The 26,768-nt window shown below is 23.2% G+C and overlaps 3 protein-coding genes across 4 annotated transcripts; 2 read left to right on the top strand and 1 right to left on the bottom strand.

Annotated features, from left to right (window-relative positions):
- Nucleotides 1-177: 177 nt before the first annotated feature.
- Nucleotides 178-17,940, top strand: LOC127278891 (kinetochore-associated protein 1). 2 transcript variants are annotated; one of them, XM_051300826.1, is made up of 32 exons: nt 178-413; nt 535-776; nt 848-955; nt 2,460-2,583; nt 4,550-4,701; nt 7,687-7,886; nt 8,273-8,736; nt 8,823-9,014; nt 9,090-9,511; nt 9,918-10,089; nt 10,175-10,270; nt 10,535-10,726; nt 10,831-10,961; nt 11,034-11,133; nt 11,239-11,479; nt 11,603-11,753; nt 12,058-12,212; nt 12,380-12,592; nt 12,680-12,732; nt 12,824-13,113; nt 13,216-13,376; nt 13,481-13,669; nt 13,750-13,865; nt 13,948-14,057; nt 14,161-14,282; nt 14,917-15,311; nt 15,531-15,895; nt 16,000-16,185; nt 16,254-16,485; nt 17,149-17,451; nt 17,524-17,607; nt 17,695-17,940. In XM_051300826.1, exons 1-32 carry the CDS (start codon nt 276-278, stop codon nt 17,728-17,730), a joined length of 6,135 nt encoding a protein of 2,044 aa, XP_051156783.1. In that variant the 5' UTR covers nt 178-275; the 3' UTR covers nt 17,731-17,940. The 2 variants fall into 2 exon arrangements, with proteins under 2 accessions (XP_051156783.1, XP_051156782.1); XM_051300825.1 differs by having other exon boundaries at nt 11,588-11,753.
- LOC127278892 (mitochondrial transcription rescue factor 1) lies at nt 17,779-19,502 on the bottom strand. Its single transcript, XM_051300828.1, has 4 exons — nt 19,242-19,502; nt 18,840-18,982; nt 18,651-18,723; nt 17,779-18,109 (listed from the first exon to the last, which is right to left on the bottom strand). Exons 1-4 carry the CDS (start codon nt 19,431-19,433, stop codon nt 17,945-17,947), a joined length of 573 nt encoding a protein of 190 aa, XP_051156785.1. The 5' UTR covers nt 19,434-19,502; the 3' UTR covers nt 17,779-17,944.
- A 337-nt stretch (nt 19,503-19,839) lies between these two features.
- LOC127278904 (phenylalanine--tRNA ligase beta subunit) lies at nt 19,840-26,060 on the top strand. Its single transcript, XM_051300847.1, has 12 exons — nt 19,840-20,073; nt 20,374-20,429; nt 21,236-21,390; nt 21,730-21,799; nt 21,983-22,249; nt 22,589-22,768; nt 24,247-24,422; nt 24,789-24,993; nt 25,075-25,155; nt 25,244-25,336; nt 25,424-25,703; nt 25,879-26,060. Exons 1-12 carry the CDS (start codon nt 20,016-20,018, stop codon nt 26,028-26,030), a joined length of 1,773 nt encoding a protein of 590 aa, XP_051156804.1. The 5' UTR covers nt 19,840-20,015; the 3' UTR covers nt 26,031-26,060.
- Nucleotides 26,061-26,768: the final 708 nt, after the last annotated feature.

Here is a 26,768-nt window from a genome sequence, read left to right as displayed (position 1 = left end):
AGGTATGATCACACTTTTTTCTGGAAAGTACGGTCACTTACCCATCCCTGCGAAGAGTAGAAGTAAGCTTCTGGTATTATTTCCCTTGTAACATTTATTTTGATTGGATAATATTCAGAAATTTCCCAAACCAATAATTCTTCATGTGATTTCGCCCCAAAGATATTAGTTTACTTTTTTCTTGCGATTCAAAATTCGAAGTTTGTCAACGGCTTTCTGCTATTTGTTTTTAACTGTCATTATGTATAAGTAATTGTTTATTATTTACTACTATTATGGCTTTGTGGACAACAGTGTATGCAGGATTTGATGCAGATGATGAAACTGCGAATTTTGGCACTAGGGCTTTTGCTGAAACAAATGGATCTATTTATGAGTCTTTTACTCTAGCTGAAATTCAACCTGATCGAGAGGTTATTTACAAAACAAAAATCATTTTCTTCAATTACATTATCATAATAATTTATTTATACTTTTTAATTAATATAATTATTTTCATTTTATTGTATGTGTATATTACATACGTATTTTTAGGTTATTGACAATCCAAATGTAATTGCAACTATTCAACATTCAAAAGTTTGTGTTGCTTTAGATAAGTCAATAACAATTTTTAATGATGAAAGCTGTAAAGTAATAACAATCAGTAGCAGTTTTGATTCATTAATAACGAGTTACACTCTTTCTAAAGATGGATATTTTCTATTCATTGCTCTTGCCAGTGGATTTCTTCATTGTTTACATTTACCTAGTAAAGGAAAGCTGGTATTTTCCAAGTAAGAAATACAAAAAAATATCTTAATTTACTAAAAAAAATGTATTTACTTATCATTTTTAATTTTTTTAGAAACATTTTTGAGATACAAAATCAAGAGAATAAAATCTTGAAGATATTTACAGAATATAAGGAAACATTAGATATTATTGTTGTTTCTGAAAATGGAAGTATATTTAGGTAAATCTTTTTTAATATATATTATAAATTAAATAGAATAGATTTTTTTTTTATTTATTTAGACCCAATGGTCCATTCACAAAAATAATATCATACCAAAAAAAGAAAAAATACAAGAAGCAGTAAGACAAAAATAATATAAATATACATAAGAATATAAATACACAAATGACGATAAAGAGAGAAAAAAAATATATCATTCGATCCAAAGAGCATTAAAAATCTCAACCATCTTCACAAACATTAAGACGAAGATTTTTAAAACTGACGCTTTAGAGGAAGAAAGAATACCTTTACAAAACGACTTGTGGCAATCGCAAAACAAGATATTCGGGAAAAACGATATGCAAATATCATCAAATCGAGGGCAATAATAATAGAAATAATTAAATTATCATTTTGAAAATAATTCTAGAGATAATTTTAATCTGATAATTTCTTTTATTGTGTTTATTATATACAAAAACACTTACATGTGTATTTATTCAGGTTAAAAAAATTTATTTCAAATTTAAATATACAGAATGGATAAAAGGGTTCCTTTTTAAATAAAATAAAATTTAAAGTCAAAATTCTTTTGCAAAGAAACTTGTATTTATTGTTTCTAAAGCAAGTAAAGAATGATTTTACTTTATAATTTATATTCAGATATTTTTAAAATTTTAATTATTTAAATAAAGTAAATCGATCGTTCCTAGTCTTTAACAAATGTTTTTAAATTAAATAACAATTTATTTAAAATTATCTTTGGTAAACACTTCAAGTTTTCTGTTGTGATCAACTACATATTTAAATTAATTTTTGCTTTCCATCTAGATAATCTTTTACTTATCAAAAAAAAAAAAAATAATAATTTAATACATTTAATTTCAGAGTACCTTTTTTGGATTTAAAAATTATTTAGGCCATATTTCGATAAATCTAAATTTAATTGAAGAATTTATTGATTAAAATTGCAATCGATCTAAATTTAAATTTATTCTAATTATAATCAACCATCAATTCAATCAATCAAAAATTCAATTTATCTAAATTTGAATTATCAAATTTTAATCAATAAAAATTTCAATATAATTAAATTGTATTACTTGAACAAATTTTAAATTCAATTTAAATTTCAATTTTCAGTCAATTCTAATTTCTATTGACCAAAGCAAATTTTTTAATTAAAATTTCAATCAAATGCAAACTTAAACGAATCGAAAAACTTAAAATTAACGAAAATTCATTGTATCTAAAGATTAATCAATTTAAGTTTCAAATTATCCGAATTTTAATTTATCTAAATTTTAATTGATTAAAATTTCATATTACTCGAATTTCAATTTGTCCAAATTTTAATTGACTTGTGTTTAAAATTTAGAAGTCTTTTGCTACCGATTAAATTTGATCTATTTTTAATTAATCTTTGGTTTATTTTTTTGTTATTTTAGTACAATATTCTGCACTACTCTTCAATTGAATCTCTAAATCATATAATTAAAATTCTCATTTATTAATACAGGATTTCAGGATTTCGTGACGAAATCGTTCACAAATGTCTCATTGAAAATAATGAACAAGCTGTTTGTGAAGCGATACAAAGTATCAAATGCCAAAATGTATTTAGCGGTTTCACGAAAAACAAGGTTCGTTGACAATTTATTCTTAGAATAAAAAATAAAAAACACATTCTTTCAAAGAAAAAGTTATATATTTAAAATATTTTTTTGAACAGTTATACTTAATATATTTTGCAATTCAATTTTGTATATTCTAAGATTCAGAGTGGATCTTTTAATATGGTGAATATTCCACTAACATTTTATCCAAAGTTATTTTCTTTTAAAAATCAAAAAGTTTTAAAAACATTACTTTTTAAAATATTTGCTTAAAAATCATTATATCATGTCAAAACTATAATAACCAGCTAATAGAATTTGTAAAAACATATCGATTGATTTATTGGGAAATTTTGGATATAAATTATTACTTTATTTCTTTTTGAATAATTTTAGTTTAAACGTTTTATATAAGTTTTTACATTTTCTAAAATGAAAAGTTCTAGTTATTCAAAACTTTTTGCGGTATTATATTAAGGAATTATTAACTTTTGAAAAATCAACAATTTGCATTTGGATTTGCATTTGGATATATGTAAATATTAATAATTATTATTATTATATAATAAAATGCTTGGTCTGTCCTTCTGTCCTAACTTGAAGTTGGTCTTTTCTGATTTCACGTGTTTTTTGAATTATAATGTTATGACGTGTCAAATTTGTGTCAAATTTTGAAAATTCTTTTTCTCATTTTTGCCAAAGTTGTATAATTATGTTTTCAAATTTCGGAATTAGTTTCTTTAAAATTCCAAATTCAATTTCAAAAAAGTATGAAGTACACGACGTTTATCAGCGAAATTTTTTTTTAAAGTTGTATATTGAGTCTAAATTACCTACATATATTTATTGTAGGCGGAATATTTAAAGCATTTTTCAGATAAATATTCCGCCTATGTTAAATATGAGCCGCCGGATATTATAACGACACATAAAATTTCTACAGCCGTATTCGTTGGCCCCTGGTACCTTAAAGATCAATTTTTAAAAATAATTATTATTATAATAAAATGTAAAGTTCTGAATACTTTTATATACAATTTACAGGAAATATAGTTTAAACTATACTTTAAATGATCCTTAATAATAATTCTTCATTTTTTAATTAGAAAAAAAGTTATTAATTTTTTTGTTGCTTAGTGTTAGAATAGGGCTTTATATTTTTCAAACGCTTCGTTTATGTAGGGAATTTTCCTTGAAGACAAATTTCCTCTGAATAAAATGTTTATTGATACACAATAAAGATTTCTGTAAAGTTTTATTTTAATAAACATTTTTTTATTATTAATAAACATTTTATTCAGAGGAAGTTTATCCTCAGAGAAAATTCCCTAGATAAATGAAGCTTTTGAAAAATATAAAGCCTTGCAGCACTGAGCAACAAAAAAATTAATAATTTTTTAAAAATTAAAAATTAATTATTATTAAGGATCATTCAAAGGATAGTTTAAACTATAAATCTTGTAAACTGTATATAAAAGTATTTAGAACTTTACATTTTATAACGAATTACAATGAAAATTTTAATTGAAAGTGATTTTAAGAAAAATTTAGTTTTTTGCTCTTTTCTCAAAAACTGTTACAAATACAAAAAAATTTATAAAAAGAAAAAAGATGAGCCAGGAAATTTCGTACAAAGTAGTAATTTGAAAATTTTTTTTTTTTAAATTGATTTTTAAGGTGCCAGGGGCCAACGAATACCGCTGTAGAAATTTTATGTATCGTTATAATATCCGGCGTCTCATATATGTAATTTAGACGTAATATTTAAATTTAAAAAAAAATGTTTTTGTTGATAAACGTTGCGTACTTTAGCTTCGTTTCAATTCTTTTAAATATTAATTATATAAACATATAATTTTCATTATTATCATTTAATAAGTAATAATTTTTTAATAAATTAAAATTATTATTGATAATATTAATTTTAATTTCTTATAACGCTTGCTCGCGTTTAATTTTGATAGTTAATGTATAAATTAAAATTAAATTTTAGGTTTCTCAAGTAAGTGTTGACACCTTAAACAACAATGACACTTCAGTGCTAATGGTTGGCAGAAAAACATTAATGTGGCCCAGTGAATGTTACAGTTTACTAGAAGATTTACCTTTTCAATATATTGATGCTAAATTTTTGAAGAATCAAAGGTATGTGTTGTGTTTTATTAATACTTGATTCTTGGATTTTTTTACACAACTGTTTTACTCTTATAGAAACAAAGCCTCTTTCATACATTATACAAAAAATTCTCCCGTCATTTTTTTAAGTGTCGATAAATAAAGTTTACAAATTAAAAATTTTTTATAGGAAAGGAATAAAAGGTCAGGGAATTTTTTTTTATGGATACCCTGATCATTAGATTTAAGATTAAAAATTTATAATATGTAAACGTCAATTTCAGAAAATAATCATCTAAATTGAGTTTCGCGACTTTTTTAAAACTCCATGAAAATTAATATGCATTATTTTAGGACGTATTCCGAGTTTTATTTAAGGGTTCAAATAATAATTTATGCGTAAAAAAAAATTGATTTAAAAAAATGTTTCTTTATTTAATAGTGCATCATCTCAGAATTATTTTAATAATAGCTCAACATTCTTTTTACAGAGTAATTAAAATTTTATTATTTTTATTGTCATGAACAATAAGAAAAAAAAATTTATCTTATAACCAAAAAACCGCATTTATTTCTTAACTGATAATTCAAGTCTTTTTTAAAAATAAAAACTATGCAGATAAAATGCAATTAATTATAATTTATTTAGTTCTAAAAAATGTTAAATGTAGGGTCAGAATTTCCCAAACGGGTCACCTGAAACCCAATAATTTATTTTTAAACCGAGAATATGATTTTTTAACTCCTTATAGGGTAAAAAAATGTTTCTGAAATTTTCAAATAAAAAAAATTTTTTTGTTAAAGTTATTAAGAATTGAAATTTTTAGTACTCTTAAATTAATTAATTTTTTTCTTGAGTTCTCATTAACCAAATAAAAAATATGGGCTTTCTTCGTCATAAAATGGAGTATTCAAAAATAATTTTTTTAAAAAAAATTTTAATTTTTAATAGTTTTTTTACATTATTTGTTTATAAAATGTTAATAACAAATAGTCTTCCCAATGTTTTAAGAAAAAAAAATTGTTTTCTATTGCTTAAACGTTTCATTTTTTTCTAAACAGTTTTATATTCGGAGACGTTTAAACAATAGAAAACAATCTTTCTTTTTTTGTTAGGACATTGGGAAGACTATTTGTTATTAACATTTTATAAACAAATAATATAAAAAACTATAAAAAATTAAATAAAAAAAATATATTTTTTTGAATACTCCATTTCATTACGAAGAAAACCCATTTTTTTTTTTAATTTGGTTAATTAGAACTCGAGAAAAAAATTATTTAATTTAAGAGTGCTAAAAATTTCAATTCTTAATAACTTTAACAAAAATTTTTTTTTTGACTTGAAAATTTCAGAAACATTTTTTTACCCTATAAGTAGTTAAAAAATCATATTCTCGGTTTAAAAATAAATTATTGAGTTTTAGGTGATCCGTTTGGGAAATTTTGACCCTGTACAGATTAGAGTAAATTACAAAATTAACGTCGAATAGTGCAAAAATATATTACATATGTGTCCTGACGCGGTGAAAGGGACCTTATGGTATAATAGCAAATTGTACTTTTGAATGTTCATAATAAAAAAATGAATTGAACAAAATAATTTCTAGTTTTTGGAAATGAAAGAGCAACTCAAATAATTTGATTTCCAAAAATTAGAAATTATTTTGTTCAATTCATTTTTTATTATGAACATTTAAAGTACAATTTGCAATTGGACCATAAGGTCCCTTTCACCGCGTCAGGACACATATATTAAAAGAAGATATACCGAAATATTATTATAATTATTGTAAAGTTGTTGAAGTTGTTGATGTAATAGAATTTTGATTTTCTTTTTTTGTTAATAAAATCTCCATTATTTTTGGTTCCAAATAATTCGATTCATAGAGAGTTTGAGTTTCTCTTAAATTATTAAGTTGATCTTCAAAGTATTTTTGTCTTAATGTGTCAAGTCTATCAGATGTTAATAATGCATAATTAAGAATTAGTTTTAAAAGTTTATCATTTTGTTTAATTGAATGTGGATTGTATTTGTTTAAATACGATAAAGATCCATCATCACTTGTATCTGATTGAGAATTAATCTAAAGATAAAAAATTAATTTTACAACTTTTGAAATTATGTCAAATTAATTCTTAAAATTTTAAAGAAATTATATTACATATTATTAAATAATAGAAATTAAATAATAAAATTGAGATTATTAAATTAATTAAAAGTCATTACCATAAGCAGGAAAGTTGACAAAAATGTAAAAATAAGAAAATAATTTGTTCCCAACATGTTGACAAGAGAGAATTAGAATTTAAACTGAATAGATTTAAAAAAGTGTTATTATACTGTATTGAATTGCTATTAAATTTTTACTAATCAAGAGATTTTCAACGCCGAGTACTTCAATGAATAAACTAAATAATCGTATCGAATAATTAATTTTATCATTCTTTTGAAACGATTGAAAATTAATTCCGCTCTTGAATTAACGAATAATTTCACAATTTACTTCTTAGAATTAAATGATTCATCTTTTCTAGATAAATTGACTTTTTTTCATTTCATGTAATGAAGGACAAACTTTTATCTTGATTCATTTTAGATAAATAAATAATAATTAATATATAAAAAAATTACCTCTAATGCAAATTATTCCGACTTTGGTAAAAAAAAAAATCAAGAAGTTATTGTAAAATTTTTTAAATAAAAAATGAAAATAGTTTTTAGCTAATTTTTATATTTAAAATAAAAAATTGATCAATTTTGCTTGTAAATAATAGTTTTGATCATTTAAGAATATTTTTTATTTGACTTTTATTATTAATTATATTAAAAAATAACATTTTTTATTCGCATAACTGGATTTAGATGATTATTTCATTAAAATTGTCTTAAAGAAGATATCTAGAACGTATTACTGAAAGGTGAAAGTTTTGTTATACAATTTTATGAACAAATAAACTATTCTTTCTTCCTAGAATTGTTTGAATCGAAAATTACTAATTAAACACTAATAGGGTCCTGCTGGGTCTTCAATCAGACAAATCTTTGAGCGTAGTGTGTCCATGGACTCTGCTCGCAAAAAAAGTTTATGATGGTCCTGTAACTGATTTTTTGATCCAACAAGATCATATTAATGATCACCTTCATCTGATAATTTTGAGAGAACCCTTGAATGGAGCTGAAACAACTTCTTTAGAATATGTATCTTATCCTGGTAAATATAACACTATACATGCATTTACAGTATTCATAAAATTATTTTATGTTAATCCTATCGATTTTCTCATCAAAATTTATTGTCTAAAATAATTTAAAAAATTTATATTATTTTTTCTTTTTTGTTTACTAGTATAGTAAATAGTTACATAATTTGAGGAGAAAATTAAACAGATTTCATAATATGATTTTATAATATGATTTGAAATAAATTTGAAATCAATGAATAAGAACAAATACAAGAAAAAAAAAAGATAATTGAGAAGTAATGAATAATATTTTATATACATATTTGAATCCTAAGTACACTATTAAAAAACTATTTTTTTAAAAAAGATTCATCTCGTTAGATTAATTATCATTATAAATAAAAACAATTTACAGATTTTCAAACAAAATTTCAAATATCAGTTCCAAGTTCAACTTATTTAGTGGAATGTAATGGTTCTTTGACGGAAAATATCATTTATATGGAAAGTATAACAAATTTATCAAAAAATATAAAATCAGTACGAGTAAAAGCACTTGTGGAAAGTATGCCTGAGCTTCGTTTGGGGCGATTATTGAAAAGGGGGAAATTTAAAGAAGCTGAGTGTTTTGCCGATAATTATAATTTAAATAAAGAATCTATTTACTGTGCAAAGGCAGCATTTTTTGTAAATCAATCAAGTCCCTGGGCAAGAGGCAATACCGAACAAATTGATTTAGATGAATTTATCGAAACATTAAACAATATAAGTGATGTAAAATTTGTCTCCAATTGTTGTAATAATGTCTTAATGTCAAATTACAGTCAAATGAAAAAATTATTATTATATGCACGTCAAAGAATTCTTCAATGCATTCAGGTATTACACATATTTTAAAATAATAATAATAATAATGATTTATATCAAAGTTACATAATTTTTTTTTTCATTTAATTAATATACAGGAATCAAGTGATAATAAGGAACTATCAAATTTACTTTCTGTAGTAAGTAATACACTGCATAAACTTGAAACATTCGAAATAATTCGAAAAATAAATGAAAATTCTAATGAAAGCGAAGAGGAAATGGTGAATGAATGGTTACGATTTTCACAAAGCGATTTAATAAAAGAATGTATTAGATATCTGGCACATGTAAGTTATATTTGTTTCACAACTTTCTTGAAATTATTACATATTAATATGAGAAAATTATAAATTTTGATTTAGAATAATTTAGAAGCAGCATCTCTTATATGGGTTCAGCACTGTTTGAATTTAGTAAAAGATTTAACCCTGAAAGAAGTGTCCTTACTATTGGAATCAATTTCAGAAAAAACACCAATTTGTGAACTTTGGCCGTGGCTTAAACATTTTGTTCCGAGTTTATTATCGGTTCAGCCGAATTTTTTATCGGCCATTGTTTCATGGAGTTGTAGAAAAACAAATCAATTGGAAAAATTACATCGAAATTTGTGGCCTCAAATTGGTTTAGATTTTGTGAATGAATTCATTCAAGTTCTTAATATTGAAAAAACTCATCAGTGTTCATTACTCTATCAACAGTATGCTGAAAAAAATTCTCCTTTACAGCGGCTAATAACAATTGTTCAAGCGCTAACTGATCTTTTACAACTAAAGGAAAATTACAGGTTATAATATATTTTTATTACATAAATTTAGTTATTTTTTTTTTAAATTTTTTCTTCTTCTTAAAAAATATATTGCTATTTAAAAATTGCAATAAACTCTGAATTCCTGGCGAAATTATGACTAATTAAACTTTTTTTTTGAAATAATTAAACACAATTGTTTCGCTAGTATGTATTTGTTTATTAAGGGGTCATCCATATATCACGTGATATCTTTAGGGGAAAGAGGGGGGTAGGCAAACTATCAAAGTCCATGGGAATTTAATTTTTTAACAATAGAAAAAGTATCACGCAGGGGTGGGAGGGGGTTCAAAATACCTAAAAAATGTATCACGTGATATGTCAACGACCCCTTAATAACAATAATAAACAATTAAATAAATTATTAATTTTTTTTATTAAACAGAATAATTGTTCCTTTGGATACTTATATGGATGATCCCACGGAATTAATTCATTTACTATTAAACAAAGTACATGTAGAAGAAATGCATGGTTTTATCAAAAATTTTGTTCATCAATATATGTTAAATCATCGTGATTTAAAAAATGATCACGTTTTTTCTCTCTTTATCCAGGTCAGTTATTTGAATTTCCTAAAATTTTAATTATAAAAAAATAAACAAAAAAGAAGAGAATTACATGTAAATAAATATGTTACAGAAAACTTTAAGAAATTCGAAAGATTGGCGCTTTTTGGAAGAAGCACCTTGGGAGAAACGAGTCGCTATAGTCATAAAATTTATTCACAACATTCAGGTTCTATATATATAAATATTTAGAAACTATTTTAATATTTATTAACACGGAAAAAAAAAATTTACCTGGAACAACAAAAGTTTTAATTGTTCCATTTAAAATTTTTACTATTTTAGTGAAACCTTTCGCTGTTCCAGACAAATTTTTTTTCTGTGAAATAAAACAAATAAGATAAATAATAAGTAATTTAATAAATAAAGGCAATTTTTTTAAAAATAAATATTAATTTTTTATAAATAATAATAGAAAATGACATTTTTTCAGAATCGGCTGCAATTAGTTTTAGACGTATTGAAAGCAGCTCCAGTTCCATGGAGCGCTACAATGGATTTGCTTGCAGAAGAAAATTGTCTCTATGATCATGCTTTAGTATCGAAAATTAGAATAGAAAAAAATTCTATTCCCGTTAAGCTTATTCTCAAGAAATATGGTTTCGAAGACGTCACCTTGAGCAATGTTAATATTTGTTTTTCAATTACTCTTTTACTATAAAAATTTGTCATTATAAATTGATTCCGTAATTTTTTTTACTGATATTTAATTGATTTGTTTATTTGCAGAAATTGATTAATTGCATTATTAAAAAAGCCGATGCAAATATGATTAAAGATATTTTGGAATTAACTAAAACTAATCATTATATAAGAATTTCTGGATTATATTCTGCAATCAATAAATGTTTACAAAACGGGTAAATTCTTGTAATATAAAGCGCAATGGTAAATTCTTTTTTGCAGAAAAATTAATTTTTCTTATTTTACAGTGATGTTTCGAGAGCAATAGATATAATTAACAGTTTAGAAGACGATGTTGCTTTACAATGTTGCAAACAACTAATTAATTATGCAATGAATCCTTTAATGGTAAATATATTTTTTTTTTTCATATTTGTAGTGTTGATAAGTTTTTATTTTATATTAAAAATTTTTCAAGATTTTGTAAAATTTTAATTTATTATTTTCTTATAGGTTGTCAACGACTCGTTAAAATATTTCATAGAAGTTTTAAATGTAATTGAAAGTAAATTAAAAGAGATTTTAAAATGCACAAAATCTTGTTCAGCAAATTTTGATGAAACTCTTTTGAATATACAACACGTGAAGGCTCTTTATAATTTAAGGAAAAATTTTAACATCAATGTTTCTGTTTTTCAATATCATAAACAAAAAGAAGAAATTTTAGGGAATTATATCCATGAAGAAACAAAAGGTAAAGTATAATATATTAATTAGTCGAAATTTGATTATATAATTCATTTTTGCAATTACTTACAGTTTCAAAATCAAAATATTAATTTTGAATTTTTAATAAAAATAGTTAATTTGTTTGAAGATATTAATAATGAAGATTATAAAAATTGGATTCCATTGGTTTGTAAAAATGCACGTCAAGTCGCAAATTTACTAAATGCACCAACATTAATGGTGGAAAGTCTTTTGGATGAAAGAATGGAACAGATGTCAATGTTGCATCATAAAGTTCTGTAAGTGTCACAAAATTATTGTATATTTTAGAAATTACCTATAATATTACCAACATTATATTTATTTATATAAAATCTGTTAATATTCTGAACTTTTAAAAGCTATTTTAAATTATTCGAAAATATTTTACAAGATGGGAATAATTATTTATGTGAGGTAAAGTTCTATATTAAAATTTTATTTAAATGCAACATTTTTTTAATTTTCTGTCTTTATTTATTACTTTATAGGGATAATAATTTTTTTATTTTTGTAATACTCCCTAAACATTTTATTTAGAATAAACAATCTTTTCTTTATTAGACTTGCATCTGAAGAAATGAACAAATTGAATGATTACAATACTGCATATGTACAAAGAATTTGCTTAACTTCTATGCTAAGTAATCAAAGTAATTATGAAATATCAAACAGAATTTATGATTTATGTGTCTCATCGATAAATTTATGTCACAGCAGTGAGTATAAGTAATTTATTATTATTTTAACATATAAGATTTAGAGAATTTGTTTACTTTATAAACAAACAAATAATATAAAAATGAAGAATTAAAAAAAAATGGTAAAAATATTCAATGCATTTAATTTAAATGAAAACATTAAACAAAAAAATCTTTAATTTCAGCTGAGTTGCAAAGCAATTTAGCTTTGTACCCTTGGATCACAACTTACATGGAAAGTTGTTGTTCAAAAATGAATGAATTAGATTCAATTTACAATTCAAGAATATTACCACAATGGAAATTATATACAATTTATTCAGATACACCAGTCTTTTCAAAATTAAATGTATTACGACTTTTTCAAAATTCAATGAAAATTTATTTTCTATGCAGAGGTATAAAGATTATAGTAACAAAATTTGTTTATTAACATTGAAAAATTTATATATAATTAATGCTCTTTATTTTTGTTATTTATTTAGCCGCAACGGGAGATATTATCTGCAAGGAAAACTTTGATCCTTCCATGCAAGAGGTATAAAAAAATAATTAATTTTCTTTGAATAATTTTTGTATCATTTTTATATTATAATTTATATATGTATATAACTGTAATGTTGTTTTAGAGTCAAATAGATCAATTGTTAATTAAGTGGAAAAAAGATTTAGATACACTTCAAATGGAACATTTGGATTATTCTGTTTTAAAAATTATTAAAACATTGCTTTTCAACTGTTGTTTTGCATTCAAGGAAGAACAAAATTTAGAAGTAGAAAATGCTATGAATAATTATTTACTTTCTCTTCTGCAAAAAGTTATCAGCAATCCATCATTTGATTTGCAATTAGGATTGGTTTGTCATTTTATGCTCACCGAGAATGAAAGTTCCCAATGGTTTTCAAATGAACTTAAATCGTAAGCATAAATAAATCATAACATACTTTAATGCATAGTAAAATTTCAATACAATAGTTTTTCATAACATTTAGAAAAATATTAATTATTTCTTTTATTTAGTTGCAACTATCAAACACATTATAATCAACATCGAACAATATCTCATCTTGGTTGGGAATATTGTTATCTACTGAAGAGTGATGCTCGTGGGCAGTACTACAAAAATAGAATATTACATTACTGGTCAAAAAAATTAATACCTTATGGAATTTCATACAAAGGTTTTTTGTTTTTAAATTTTTTGTCATTTTATATATTTTAAAATGACTATATTCTTAATTTTATTGTTGAAATAAAAATAAAAAAAAACTTATAAAATTTACAGAAATGTTTAACAGTTCCATTGAGAGTAGACGTGATATTTTGAAACGCGTTATGTGTTCAAAAAAAGAATTTTCCACGGAATTAATTGAAGAATTTTGTCAGGATTTCGATTTTTATTTAAATGATTGCTTGCTATTGTATTTAAAAATTTCATTAAAAAACTGGAGTCCAACAATTAATGAAATAACTGGTAAGTTAGTTTTATTTTATTAAAATTTTCTCAATTAGATGTGCTGAATTTATTAGAAAAAAAAAATTATTCTTTTAAAGGTTTACAAATCGACGAAAATGAAATTAAAAAACTCGAAACAAAATGCAAAAATATTGTTTCTAAACTTGAAGACAAAAGTTGTTTGATGCAGTATATTTCACCAATAGAATCTGAAGTAAACAAAATTTCAAATTAAAATATTCTTTTTTTTTTATTAAAACTTAAATAATTTTATTGATTTCATTTTTTTTTTTTAGATAAACTGTTATTATTACGAGGTATTTCTTATTATTATGGATCTCTTAGATAATAAAAATACAGAAAGAATGAATCTTTTTTATTTTTTACAAAATTATACACGTATCGGGTAAGAAATGCATTTTAAACTTATAATTAGTTCAAATGTTTTAATAATTGAGATAAAACAATAATAAAAAATAAGTAAATAAAAAAATGTACTTTTTTTTTAGAGAACCGACTAAATTTGAAAAAGACCATTGGGCTCAAAACAATCCGGAGAACTGTAATTTGCCTCTTATATCTAAATGGAGATTTCCATTCATACCAAGTGTCGATCAGTGGCAATTAATCAGTAAGTTTTAGAAAATTTCAACACCAAAAACGTAAATTTTAAATATTTGAAAATCTTCGTCGACTAATTTAAAAAAAATTATAATACTTTCCAGGAATTATTTCGAAGGTATCAAGATTACGAAATGAAAAGAATTTTATGAAATTTTTTATATTTTACTATAAAATTTGAGTTTAAAGTGTATGAGGTGCTGAAAATTATTAGTTGTTCAGCCAATAGGAAATATTTTAGCGATTTTTATCCATAAATTGAAAAAAAAGTAGAATCATTTAATTAAACAAAAACTTACGAAACATAAAATACTTTTAAATACGAAACTTTTAAATTTTCTTTGCACTTTTTTTCCTTTTTTTGATAAATATAAAAAAAAAATTTGTAAAATAAAATTGTCTTACACTTTTGTTGTTTTGTATGTTTTTTTTTAACTTTTCTATTCGAACAACTAACGGTTTTTAGCATCTCATATATACATTAAATTTATATTTTATACAATTTTTATATTTATACAATAAATATTAAAAATTTTCTTAAATTTCTTTTCATTTCGTAAAATTGATACCTTCGAAATAATTCCTCTTTCAAATTAAGATGATGTTAATTTTACATTTTGAAAATTATTGATGATATTTTTTAGAACCTGAACTAAATTTAAAGACATACAATAAATGGCTGGAAATTGCGCCTATTCTAAATTTAGAGAGTGATCTTATTTGTACATTAGCGATTAGAGGTTCTGTTGCTCAAATTGGAAATAGTGGAAGATCTGAAAATAATTCTGAATGGTCTCTCTATCCAAAGCATAGTGGTCTGTTGAAAGAAATGAAAGAATGTATTAATTCAATGAAAGGAGAGAAATCACTTGAATATGCAACGGCAGTTTTATATTATGTTGCCAATCACACACCTCCGGGCGCTGATCAAGTTGCTGCTGCCCAAGAATGCTACAGAATGGCAAAATTGTGGCAAGAAGATTGTAGTGTTCCAATTGAAGATACCACCACTACATGGAATGGAAGGGATTTGCTCGTGGTAAGAATTACAGAAATATTTAAATTCATTAACATACTCGTAAAAATAAAATAAAAATTTGTAGAAAAAAAGAGACTTTAAGGAAAAAATTAAATTTATGATAGAAAGATTTTTAATAAAATTCTTGTTTAATTGCGCATTATTGTAATAAATAAATAAATATTATTATTTAGAACATATATAACTAATTATTATTAAAGTAGTAATATATAATTTCAGAAAATCAAAGACAAATATCATCAATTCACTTCAAAACATATCCTCTATACACATGGACTGGGACAGGAGCATTATTTGAGTTTGATTTTATATCCAGAAAAATTGATTCGAGAAATTTATATGAATGAAAGTATTCCTCTAAGATATAAAGCTGCAACTTCAAATAGGCCTGATATTAATTCTGCGGCAGATTCATTGGGGAAACTTTTTAATATCAATATGGTGATGCTTCGCTCTGATTTACTTTTAGAGTGGCTTCATCCTAATGTCAAGGATACGAGAATGAACGATAGTGCTACAGAAATATTTAATGCAAAATCAATAAGTAGAGATGCACAATCAATTTCAGACGATAATTTACTAAGGTATCAGTACAAAAAAAAATTTAACATTTAAAATAAATTGAAATTATAATTGGAATTTACAGCTATTTTTAAAGATTTAAAAAAAAATTAAAAATCTATTACAGAGCCTCTTACATTCTTAATCGAGATGATGTCATGAATTCAGCTCATTTTTTGATGAATATTTCATTTAATGAAAATCAGAAGAATTTTGGACCAGGAATTCGTTATCGTGCCTTACAAGTTTTGCATACTATTATGAACACGGATTCTCTAGAAGAATTAACTCACCGTGACATAAAATCTATTAGGTTATTATTATTGGAAATTTCTTATTTTCATTCTGTTTTATATTAATAATAATGTAAATATTTTGCAGGAAATATATGATGTCTTTGTACTATTTAAACGAATTGGAAAATGTTGGTTTGAGATACAATATTAGCAGTTTTGAAAATTGTTCAAAACATGAACTTGTACAAATGCTGTTGACTGCACAATTACATACACCATTACTGCTTTCACTAATTTTACACATTTGCATAGATTTTAATATAGAGGATTATCACTTGTGGAATACTACTTTGAATCAAATGGCCAATTTACTAATGGTGAGATTATTTTTACATCTTTTTCTTATTAAAAAGAAAAGTTTCATATTTTTTGGAAATTAAACGGGAGGCATGAATATGTTGTAAAAATCATTAGTTAAAATTTTCATTTTATGGAATTTCATTTGTCATAATTATTTTTGAGCCGAATTTTTATTTTGTAGAATTTTCATCAAAATGATTTTCTATATTAAAAAATTTTTATATAACCGAAAATTCACTTCACAGAATTTTTATTTATTCAAATTTTTATTTGATTTAAGAGTTAAATTAAGTCAAATTAAATTAATTACTATTTTATAATTTTAATCATAATAAATGCTTTAACTAATTTAAATTTACATTTATTGAAATTTGTCCTAAATAATTTTTAAACCGATGAAAAATTTTGATAAATTACAACTTGCGTGAATAACTGTAATTGTGTATTTTCTATAAATTAATATAAGTTCAGGAATGTTAAATAAAATTCTTTTTAAATTAATAAATTATTTTTTCTGTAAATTTGTTCAATTTTCCAAATTTTCATGTGAAAAATATTTTTTCCCTGACTTTTCTTACTACTCTGTTATTTGTAGTCAAATTTCACAGGCATAGAAACAATTCTCGAAAAATTGTTTTTAAATAGTGGATTATTATTTAAATATTAATTATATTTTACAGGTGAAAGAATTAGAAACATTTTTGCCAATGGTCGCAACATTAAGTCATGTAACTAATTGTACAGGATACCTATCAGGATGGCAATTAATAATATCCGATACTTTCCGAAAAATAGATATAAATCCAAGTTCAAAGCAAATAGAAGATTGCACAAGAATTTTAAGACTCCTGCATTCTTGTCCTGTGGTGAATAAATTGAAGTTCGACGATGTAATACAGTATTGTTTCGATTCAAAACAAGCACAATTTGCAGTGATACTTTTACCATTTTTAAATGACGATCAAAAGAATAATGTTTTAAAGGTACTTTATAAATTATTTAACAATATTTTTTTTGTACGATAGAAAAATTTAAAGAAAAATTGTATTTTTTAGATTATTAAGACGTCATTCGACGTGGAACAAGTAATCAGTAATCTACAATTGTTGTCCAAAAAAGGAGTCTTGGCAGTTTCATATGTAAGATAAATATAATTTACTATTTTTAATTATTTTAATTAATATTTTTGAATTTCAAGAAAAGTAAAAAAAATTTATTTTTTTCAGTCAATACACGTATTACGAGAAGTAGCGAAATCTTAATAGGATTTTGATTTTTAGGAATTTAATCTTTCAGGAATTCGTCTTAAATAAATTTAAATATGATTTTATTTTTATTACATTTTATAAGAAATTATTTCATATTTTTTTTCATTAATCAATTAATTGCTATTATGTTTATCTATAATTTGTAAAATAATTTTATACTTTTATAATAAAGAATGTTTATTACAATTAATTTTTAAAAGAAAATTTGTTATCTATAATTTTCAATTAGTAATGCTTTATCCCTAACAAATGACACTTTAAAACCATTTTGCAATACACTTGTTGCTACAATTTTCACTCGGCTAACAATTATGAAATTTGGATTATCTGGACTTACATCAATAAATACATCAAGTTCATCGCCATCGTGAACCTTTAGTAAAAAAGAAAAAAGGAAATTATATTTTTAGTTTCCATTTTTATGCTAGGTATCCAAATAGTTCCAATTTTTTTAAATAATGATTTTTAATAATTAAAAGAAATGTAATATTTTATCTTCAGAAAAATGGGAAATTTTTGAATACCTTTTGTATGTATGTTAAGAAAAAAAAAGTATCAAGAAAATATATTTTTAGGAACCATTCAAAATTAGATAAGAATTTTTTTTCAATTTTTTGGAACTTTTTAAAACAACTGACTTTGGTAAAAAAAATTCAATAACTTTTCTCAATTTTTTACGATGAATTTTATTATTCTTGAATTTCTTGATCTATTTCAACAAATTTTTGCAAAAAATATACGGCATTTAGGAAAAATTTTCCAAATAGAATGCTTTTAGGGACTAAAAATGAAAAAGGAGACTTTTTAGGGAAAATAGGGAATAGCCTGTGAAGCCTATTCATAAGATATTTTGACATTGTTTTAAATTCTTAACTAATTTTTAAATGATCTCTTACATAATTTTTTATCATTACCTCTACATTCTTTTTTAAAGCTTTATTTCCATTTATACGAATTTTACTTTCGTAAAAATCCGTATCTATCTTACTGAAAGAAAAAAATAACGCATTCGAAATATAAAAATTGATTGACAATAGCCAATAATATACATAAATATACAGAAAATTTTGTTTTAACTCACAAAATAAAAAACATATATTTACCTGCGTCCTACACCTAAACATGTTTTAAGAACAGTATCTAAGCGTAACGAAGGAACAGTTCTATTGTGAAGTTTTTCATAAGATTCAATTTGATCGGATAAATCATCATCATTTTTGTTCTCATCTTCATATGTTGTATCGATCTTTAACAAGTTAAACTTTATTTTAACAATTTTAACTAATAAATAAAATTTTTAACTAACACAGAGGGTAATAATTACTACTTATTTTCACCACAAATAATTAATAAAAAAATAATGCGTTCGAAGTTACTGTTAAAAAAAGTTCCAAATTCTATTACAAATTTACAACAATCAATTTATAGTTTTTTATGTCACGAATGACATAAATAAAGTGAATTTAAAATAATAGTAATTTGAATAAATCAAAACTAAATATTACCGGTTCAGACTTGTTCTTTTTGTGTCTTAATCTTTTCACTGTGTATAGGTTAGGAATTTGTTTATTCAATAAATATTGAGGTTTACTATGTACTGCACTGGTGAAATTATTTTGTAAAGTGTAAATAGGTTTTATAAAAATGCTGTAAACATTTTTTTTGACACAATTGTGCAAAAATATTCTTGCTAACATTGTTTATTTATTTTTTCATTTAAAGCATGATAAAAACCACTGAACTTTAATATATCTAGAATGCAAACTCCCATTGTAGATTGCGAGAACCTATCTTTCTTTTTCCATGTGTTAGACAAAGAGATAGATATTTTCAAGTAAGGTGAAACGTCCGAAATATGACACTTATAAAGGTCTTTTCACATCCGTTAATAGTAAAAATTATTTTAAAAAAAATTAAAATTTGACATTGAAATTCAATCCTAAATTGCAAATTTGAATATATTTCAAAATATTAATTACTACATAACTTTTTTTGCTTTCCTTGTTTCTGTTTGTAATTTGAAATCGTATCCAATATGGCCATTACTAGAGCACTGAGCTCTGATTGGATGATTTATTTTTACCTGCTCGTGACGAGACCTTGATAATTGCATGTAATCAGGTGCGTGTAATGTGCATCATCAAATCGCATGGTTTTTAACCTTTTTAACCTAAGAAAGTTAACTTATTGTAATTCCATTTCTTCGAATTTTGGTTTATTTATAAGGAAAAAAGTTGTCTTTTTATTATTCGGTTGTAATTATAAATATATAATTTAACATGCCTACAATTGGTGTTAAACGAGATCTTCTATTTAAAGAACTGGGAAAAACTTACAGTAAGTTTTACAATTGTTTTCAATTTTTTTTTACATATGTCTATAGTTCTTTACCAGATTTTTTAAATTAATTGTTAAATATCAATTTAAAAAACAGTAAATTTTACATGAAATTAAACCGTCACTGTCAATTTCATTAAAACCTTTTGACTTTTTTTTATTACTTTTCACAAAAATTATATTTGGTTATTATATTAATGATTTAATTTTTCTTATGTTATCAATTATTGCATCAGTAAATTTGTAATATAAATTAATGTGTAAAATTAATGTAATTTATGTTTTGTTTCTCTATTGTAGCTGATGATGAATTTCAAAATCTATGTTTTCAATTTGGTTTGGAATTAGATGAAGTGGTAAGAAATATTATAAAATAATCAAGAAATTATCATTATTATTAATTTGATTAAGAGTTTTTTCAAAAACATTTCTACAATATGAAAGCAAAAATTTAGAATTTTAAAAATTTTTTCTCAAGATCAATTTTAAATTAAATTTTTTTTTTCTTTTGAACGGAGTTAATGAATTTTTCATAATAGGTAGTTTTTAATTTTCACATAGTTTTTAAATCTGCAAAATTTTTTTTTTCCAATTTTGTTGTTACCCTTATTTTTTTCTATACCTATAAGTTTTGAAAATTATAATAATAATTTATTTCATTGTATACTCAATACAGAGTTTTTACAAACAAATATTCCGCTCTTTAATTTTTTTTCGACTATTCTGACATATTCGCAGATTTCTTCCAAGTTTTGAAAATTTGAGAATATAATATCTGATTTAAAAATTATTTTAATAATTACAAACATGTATTTACAATTTATTTATTCGATCCGTAGAGAAATTGAACATCTAAAAACTTACGTTTAAGATTTTACCAACTTATTTTTGAAATTTTTTGATATATTGAAAAAATAAAATTTCGTTACATTATAAAAAGTTACAATAAAAAATTTCTCTAATTATTTAATCCAGTAGGAAAAATAATTAAACTTTTTACAAAATTTTCCTCCCTTTTTATTTTCAATTTTTTTGTATTCTTCTTTTATGATTGGAACAATCAACAATATATTTTAAAAAATTATAAAATAGTTCGTTTTTTTTTAAATTTCTTACCGAACGCTATGTTCTGAAAATTGTTATGAAATATTTTTTTTTGTAGACATCGGAAAAGCAAATGATAGCAAAAGAACAAGGCTCAGAACAAAGTGATGGTGCATCGGAAGAAATAATTTATAAAATTGATATTCCTGCCAATCGATATGATTTATTGAGCTTGGAAGGTTTAGTGTCGGGACTTCTGGTGTTTCAAGAAAAGTATGTATATATTTTTATATTTTCATTTTTATGAAAAGTTATTGAATTTTCAATTTTTCAATCTTCCAATTTTTAACAGGATAATAATATAATTGAACAATTTTATTTTAAAAATTTCCAATTGTTTTTTTATTTTCCCTGTTTGAAAAAGTTTCAATATACATATATGTACATAAGTAAATACTCTTTGTAGTTTTTTGCTTTAAATTTCAATAAATAATTTATCATTTAATAATTATTAATTAATAAAAATTCCTAGACATTTGAATGTTTTAAATCTGCGATTTGAGGCCTCCTTTCTTTAATTTACAAATTACCAAATTTATTGTATCATTTCAGAATACCTTTACCTCGTTACCAAAGCATTAGGCCGAAAAATGGAATGCAAAAGATCGTTATGAAAAAATCAGTAAGTATAAACCTGTTACATTTTTTTTAAGAAAAAAGTTTAAAAGTTTTTGAATTAATATTTCTCATATTTCAAGTAATATAATTATTTATTTATTCTTAAATTGAACTTACATTTTCAATATCAATGTATAATATGAATTCGGAAAAATAGAGTTCTACCGTATTATTAAATACTTAATAGTGTTTACAAGTGAGGGAACATTTGGTGGCTGCAGTTTTGAGAAATGTGACTTTCACTCAAGATGCTTACAATAGCTTCATTGATCTACAAGATAAATTACATCAAAATATTGGCCGAAAACGTAGTCTTGTATCGATTGGCACACACGATTTAGATACAATACAAGGACCATTTATTTATGACGCAAAATCACCTGAAGAAATTTCATTCAAACCTCTCAATGGAGATAAAGAGTATACCGGAAATGGTATCATGGAACTCTATTCTGTAAGTTATTTCATAAATACGAAATCAGTGTTGCCACGGGTGAGGGAATTTTATGAAAAGTACTGGAAAAATATCAAATTTATAAAAATGTTATTAAAATTATAATTTTTGAAATTTTTAATTCAAACTTTTGCTGCTAAAAATTATTGTCTTAATTTTTTTTATAATTAAAAACCTCTTGTAATATTTTCATTAGGGTCGGGAAAAAAAATTTTAATTCTGACTTGAAATCAGGAAAAAACAAAATAACATTTTTTGTGGCAATCCTGGAAATGTATTTTATGATGAAAATAGAATCTATATATTTTCTAATTTTAATTGTATGCTAATAATTTTTAGAATCACGCGCAATTAAAACAATTCTTACCAATTATCAGAGATAGTCCTGTGTATCCTGTGATTTATGACAGTAAAGGCGTAGTATTGTCATTACCACCGATTATTAATGGAGATCATAGTAAAATTACTCTTAATACAAAAAATATTTTCATCGAATGCACTGCTACTGATCTTACAAAGGTAAAAACGAATTTTATCAAATTTAATCTTTAGTTTTATTTTAAGTTTTCTTTTTTTTAAATACTAATATTAATCCTCTTTTAAAAAAGGAAATATAAATAAATTTTTTTTTAATAAGATACGCAGTGAATAGATCTACCTTATTTTAAAGTATATAATTATTATATACTTTCATAATATTTATCATAAATTAAAAAACAATATTTTTAAATTCTCATAATATCAAAAAGTATTATAATTATTTTTTTTTATTTCTATTTTGTATTTCTTATTGGCCCAATAATTTTTTTTTAAATGCATTTGTAAGCTTGAAATACGGCCTTTAATACACATTTTTTAAAAATTGTTTTTTGATCATTTTTAATGAACTTGTGGTACCTTCTATTTAAAAAAAAAAAATTTATGTAGAAATTATATTTAAAAACTTTTGAAAACAATTTTTCTTAAACACATTTAAAAATTGTAATCTTTATAAATAATTTATTGAACTTTTTATTTATTTACAAATAAACGGGTAAACTCGAGAGTATTTGTTTGATTTGATTCTTAAAAATTATTTTTAAGCTGTAGAATTGTCTTAATTTTTTCAAACTTTTACGATTTGTAATTTGTAAATGATTGTGAAATATAATCAAATTGCGTATTAAAGAAATACTATTAAAATAGATCTAAAAACGGTACAAAAATGTTTATCATTTTCGGAGAAATTTACAATTTTTATAGATAAGCATTGAAAATTGTATTTTTTTAAAAATATTTATCTATTAAAAAAATTAATCTAATTAAACAAGCAATGATCTTATAATTAAGAGCGTTACTGAAAATAATCAATTACTGTAATGAAAGTTTTATTATTATAACTTATACGACTTGGAAATTAAATAATATTGCAGAACAATATTTTCAAAAACTAAATTTTTCAATTTTCAAATAATAAAAAATTATTAATATTTTAATATTAATTAAATTGTATCAGATAAAATTCAATTTGTATCAAATGTTTCCATTCCATTATTTTAAAAGGATTTCAAATTTCTTAAGTGTTAAAAATGAGAATTTGTGAAAATTTACCTCCCAAAAAAAGAATGTACAGAAAATTTTTTTAAATGGAAAAAATTTTTCTACATTTAATTAAAATGTTTAAAATAAGTTTTTTTCCATTCATATATTTTTGTCTTTTTTTTAAATTTATTATAAACGTTAATTTTTACTTTTATTTTCTAAAAATTTTTTTATAAAACTATTTATATATTGTGATTTACATTTAGATCTTATCTAGTAAAAATAGATTTGTTAAATTCCAAAATAATTATGACATTTTATTATATATGTTATTTTTTATTATAATAATAAAATAGTAAATATCCATTTTATTACATGTAAATATATGTATATGTAAATAATAAAATATGTATATATTTATGCAAATATGTGTATGAATAAATATACGTAAATAATAAAAATAATTTTATTTACAGGCACGAATAGCTGTTGACACGATTGTAACAGCTTTTAGTTACTACTGTTCCGAAAAGTATGTTGCAGAAACAGTTGAGGTGGTTTATCCTGATGGACAAACATTTTACTATCCTGATTTAAAATACAGAACAGAAAAAGTAAATAGTGAAAAAGCAGCACGATATATTGGCGTCGAGTATGTAAATTACTAAATATTTATTTTCAAAAATCCTCGTTCACCCTAAATCACTCAGTAGTTGAAAAAAATCATTTCACAAAATTATAATTATAATTATAATAAATTTAAAATTGAAAAATAGTTTCAGGTTACAGTTTATCATCCAAAAGAGAAAATTTAAAATATTTAGAAAAAAAAGTTTTATTTCAAATTAAGAAAAAGTTGGAAAAATTTTTTATTATTTTTTTTAATTTATATAATTTTGATTCCCTTTGTCGTTTTTGTCCCACTTTACGTTCTAAAGAACGATCGAGATGAAACGAGAAAAGCAGAGGCGTTTTTTAGACAAAATTTTAAAAAAATATTTTTTTGTTTTGAAACTAGACAAACTCCAGACGAAGTTGCAAAATTATTATCAAGGATGTACTTAAAGGCAGAAATTGAAAAGGGCAATGAATTATTAGTTGAAATTCCACCTACACGACATGATGTTATTCATTCCTGTGATATTTACGAAGATGTTGCAATTGCTTACGGCTATAATAAGATAAAAAAGACTTTACCGAAAACTATGACAATTGCAGGAGAGGTATTACTTATTTTAAAATGTATTTTTTATATCTAAGCAACTAATTAGAAAAAAAGTATTAAAACTATAATTAACTTTCAGTTACCATTGAATAAATTAACAGATCAAATTCGTCAGGAATTGGCTTGTGCTGGATTTACTGAGGCCTTAACTTTTTCTTTGGTAAGAATTTAAAAATGTAAATTATTTTTACAAATTACTTCTTTTTTTGTATATGGTTTTTTTTCAAAATCTTATTTATCTTTTACAGTGTTCACGTGATGATATATCAGAAAAATTGGGTCACGATTTGAAAAACATTCCTGCTGTTCATATATCAAATCCAAAAACACTCGAATTTCAAGTAAAATTACATTATTGTTTGATACTATTCATTTATTATTTTCTTTGTTAGAATTTAAACTATATTATTGAATTTTTCAAATAATAGGTTGCAAGAACAACACTTTTGCCGGGTATTTTGAAAACTGCTGCTGCAAATAAAAAAATGCCTTTACCACATAAATTATTTGAAGTTTCGGATGTTGTGATCCGTGACAATGAAACTGAAGTTGGTGCTCGAAATGAAAGGCATCTTTGTGCTCTCTATTGCAATAAATCGGCAGGATTTGAAATTATTCATGGACTTCTTGACAGAGTGATGAATCAACTTGAAATTTCCTGGGATATTAATAAAGATAATAGTGGTTATTATTTGCGAGCAGCCGATGGTAAATATGGACTATTTTTTAAATAAAAACATTTCGAAAAATTTATCCCAGATTTAAAAACAAACCTGTTAAAAAATATTTGAATAAATGCCAGAAAATGTTCACGTTAAACTCTATATTATGTAATTTTCATAGAATTACTAAATATTTTTAATAATGTTGAATTTCTTTTTAGATCCAACTTTTTTCCCACAACGTTGTGCAGAAATTATAGCTTATGGTAAGACAATTGGTAAAATGGGAGTTCTTCATCCAAACGTTATATCAAAATTCGAATTGAATTTACCTTGTTCAGTTCTAGAGATAAATATTGAACCTTTTTTATAATTTAATAATAAATAGTTTATTTCTTTCAAATTTGTTTATAAATTTTATTTCATTATTTAAATTTAATTTATAATACAATATTATTTTCTGTAGATATATAAATTTTTCAAATGAGGTAAAAAATTTATTTCTTTATACAATTTTTTTTTTAATAAAATATTTTCAGTTTGCAATATGTATTATTATAATAATAATAGTAATGGAAAAAAATTTTTAAGAGAAAATGTTTGTAAAAATGACTGATTATGAATTATTATTTTAATTTAACAATTTTCTTTTAAAAATATTACAAAATATTTGAAATAATAAAATTAAATTTACATATATTTTGATATTTATTTTATTATAGTTAATTACAAATTATGGTAATCGAGAAATGTTAAAAAAATTATGATATAATATCAACAAAAATTGGTATAGTCATTTAAAAAACTGAAATTTTATTTTAAGAAAAATACGAATTATATTAAAAAAGTTTTAAAAGTATTATAATAAAATATTTGACTGTTAGAATATTACGCAAATTGCATTAATAATAATAATTCTATATTTTGAAATAAACAATAGAAAATTTTGTGATTTTTCCAAATTTTTCATATTAATATTGGTTATATTGGTCGAATTTTTTTTAAATAAAATCAAAAGAAACATTAATTAGACAAAAAATAATGAATTTTATAAAATTTCTTTGAGTATTTAAAAAAAGCGCGGGAATAGTTCTCGATGAATGAACAACCA

Source organism: Leptopilina boulardi, unplaced genomic scaffold (genome assembly GCF_019393585.1).
Source record: "Leptopilina boulardi isolate dan_hultmark-lab unplaced genomic scaffold, ZJU_Lbou_2.1 LbouV2_213, whole genome shotgun sequence".
NCBI classification, from domain to species: Eukaryota; Metazoa; Arthropoda; class Insecta; order Hymenoptera; family Figitidae; genus Leptopilina; species Leptopilina boulardi.
The sequence above is the reverse complement of the archived record's forward strand: the minus strand, read 5'-3'. Positions and strand labels throughout refer to the sequence as shown.

Excerpts from the sequence above, each read along its gene's own strand:
- LOC127278904 (XM_051300847.1), top strand. The coding sequence starts at position 20,016 with ATGCCTACAATTGGTGTTAAACGAGATCTTCTATTTAAAGAACTGGGA. Across the intron at positions 24,994-25,074 it reads CTATGACAATTGCAGGAGAG|TTACCATTGAATAAATTAAC; the intron begins GTATTACTTATT and ends ATTAACTTTCAG. Across the intron at positions 25,704-25,878 it reads TTATTTGCGAGCAGCCGATG|ATCCAACTTTTTTCCCACAA; the intron begins GTAAATATGGAC and ends ATTTCTTTTTAG.
- LOC127278891 (XM_051300825.1), top strand. The coding sequence starts at position 276 with ATGGCTTTGTGGACAACAGTGTATGCAGGATTTGATGCAGATGATGAA. Across the intron at positions 11,480-11,587 it reads TATCCATGAAGAAACAAAAG|TTAATTTGTTTGAAGATATT; the intron begins GTAAAGTATAAT and ends TAATAAAAATAG. Across the intron at positions 15,312-15,530 it reads ATGGAAGGGATTTGCTCGTG|AAAATCAAAGACAAATATCA; the intron begins GTAAGAATTACA and ends ATATAATTTCAG.
- LOC127278892 (XM_051300828.1), bottom strand. The coding sequence starts at position 19,433 with ATGTTAGCAAGAATATTTTTGCACAATTGTGTCAAAAAAAATGTTTAC. Across the intron at positions 18,724-18,839 it reads TGTTTAGGTGTAGGACGCAG|TAAGATAGATACGGATTTTT; the intron begins GTAAATATATGT and ends TTTTTCTTTCAG. Across the intron at positions 18,110-18,650 it reads CTTTAAAAAAGAATGTAGAG|GTTCACGATGGCGATGAACT; the intron begins GTAATGATAAAA and ends TTTTTACTAAAG.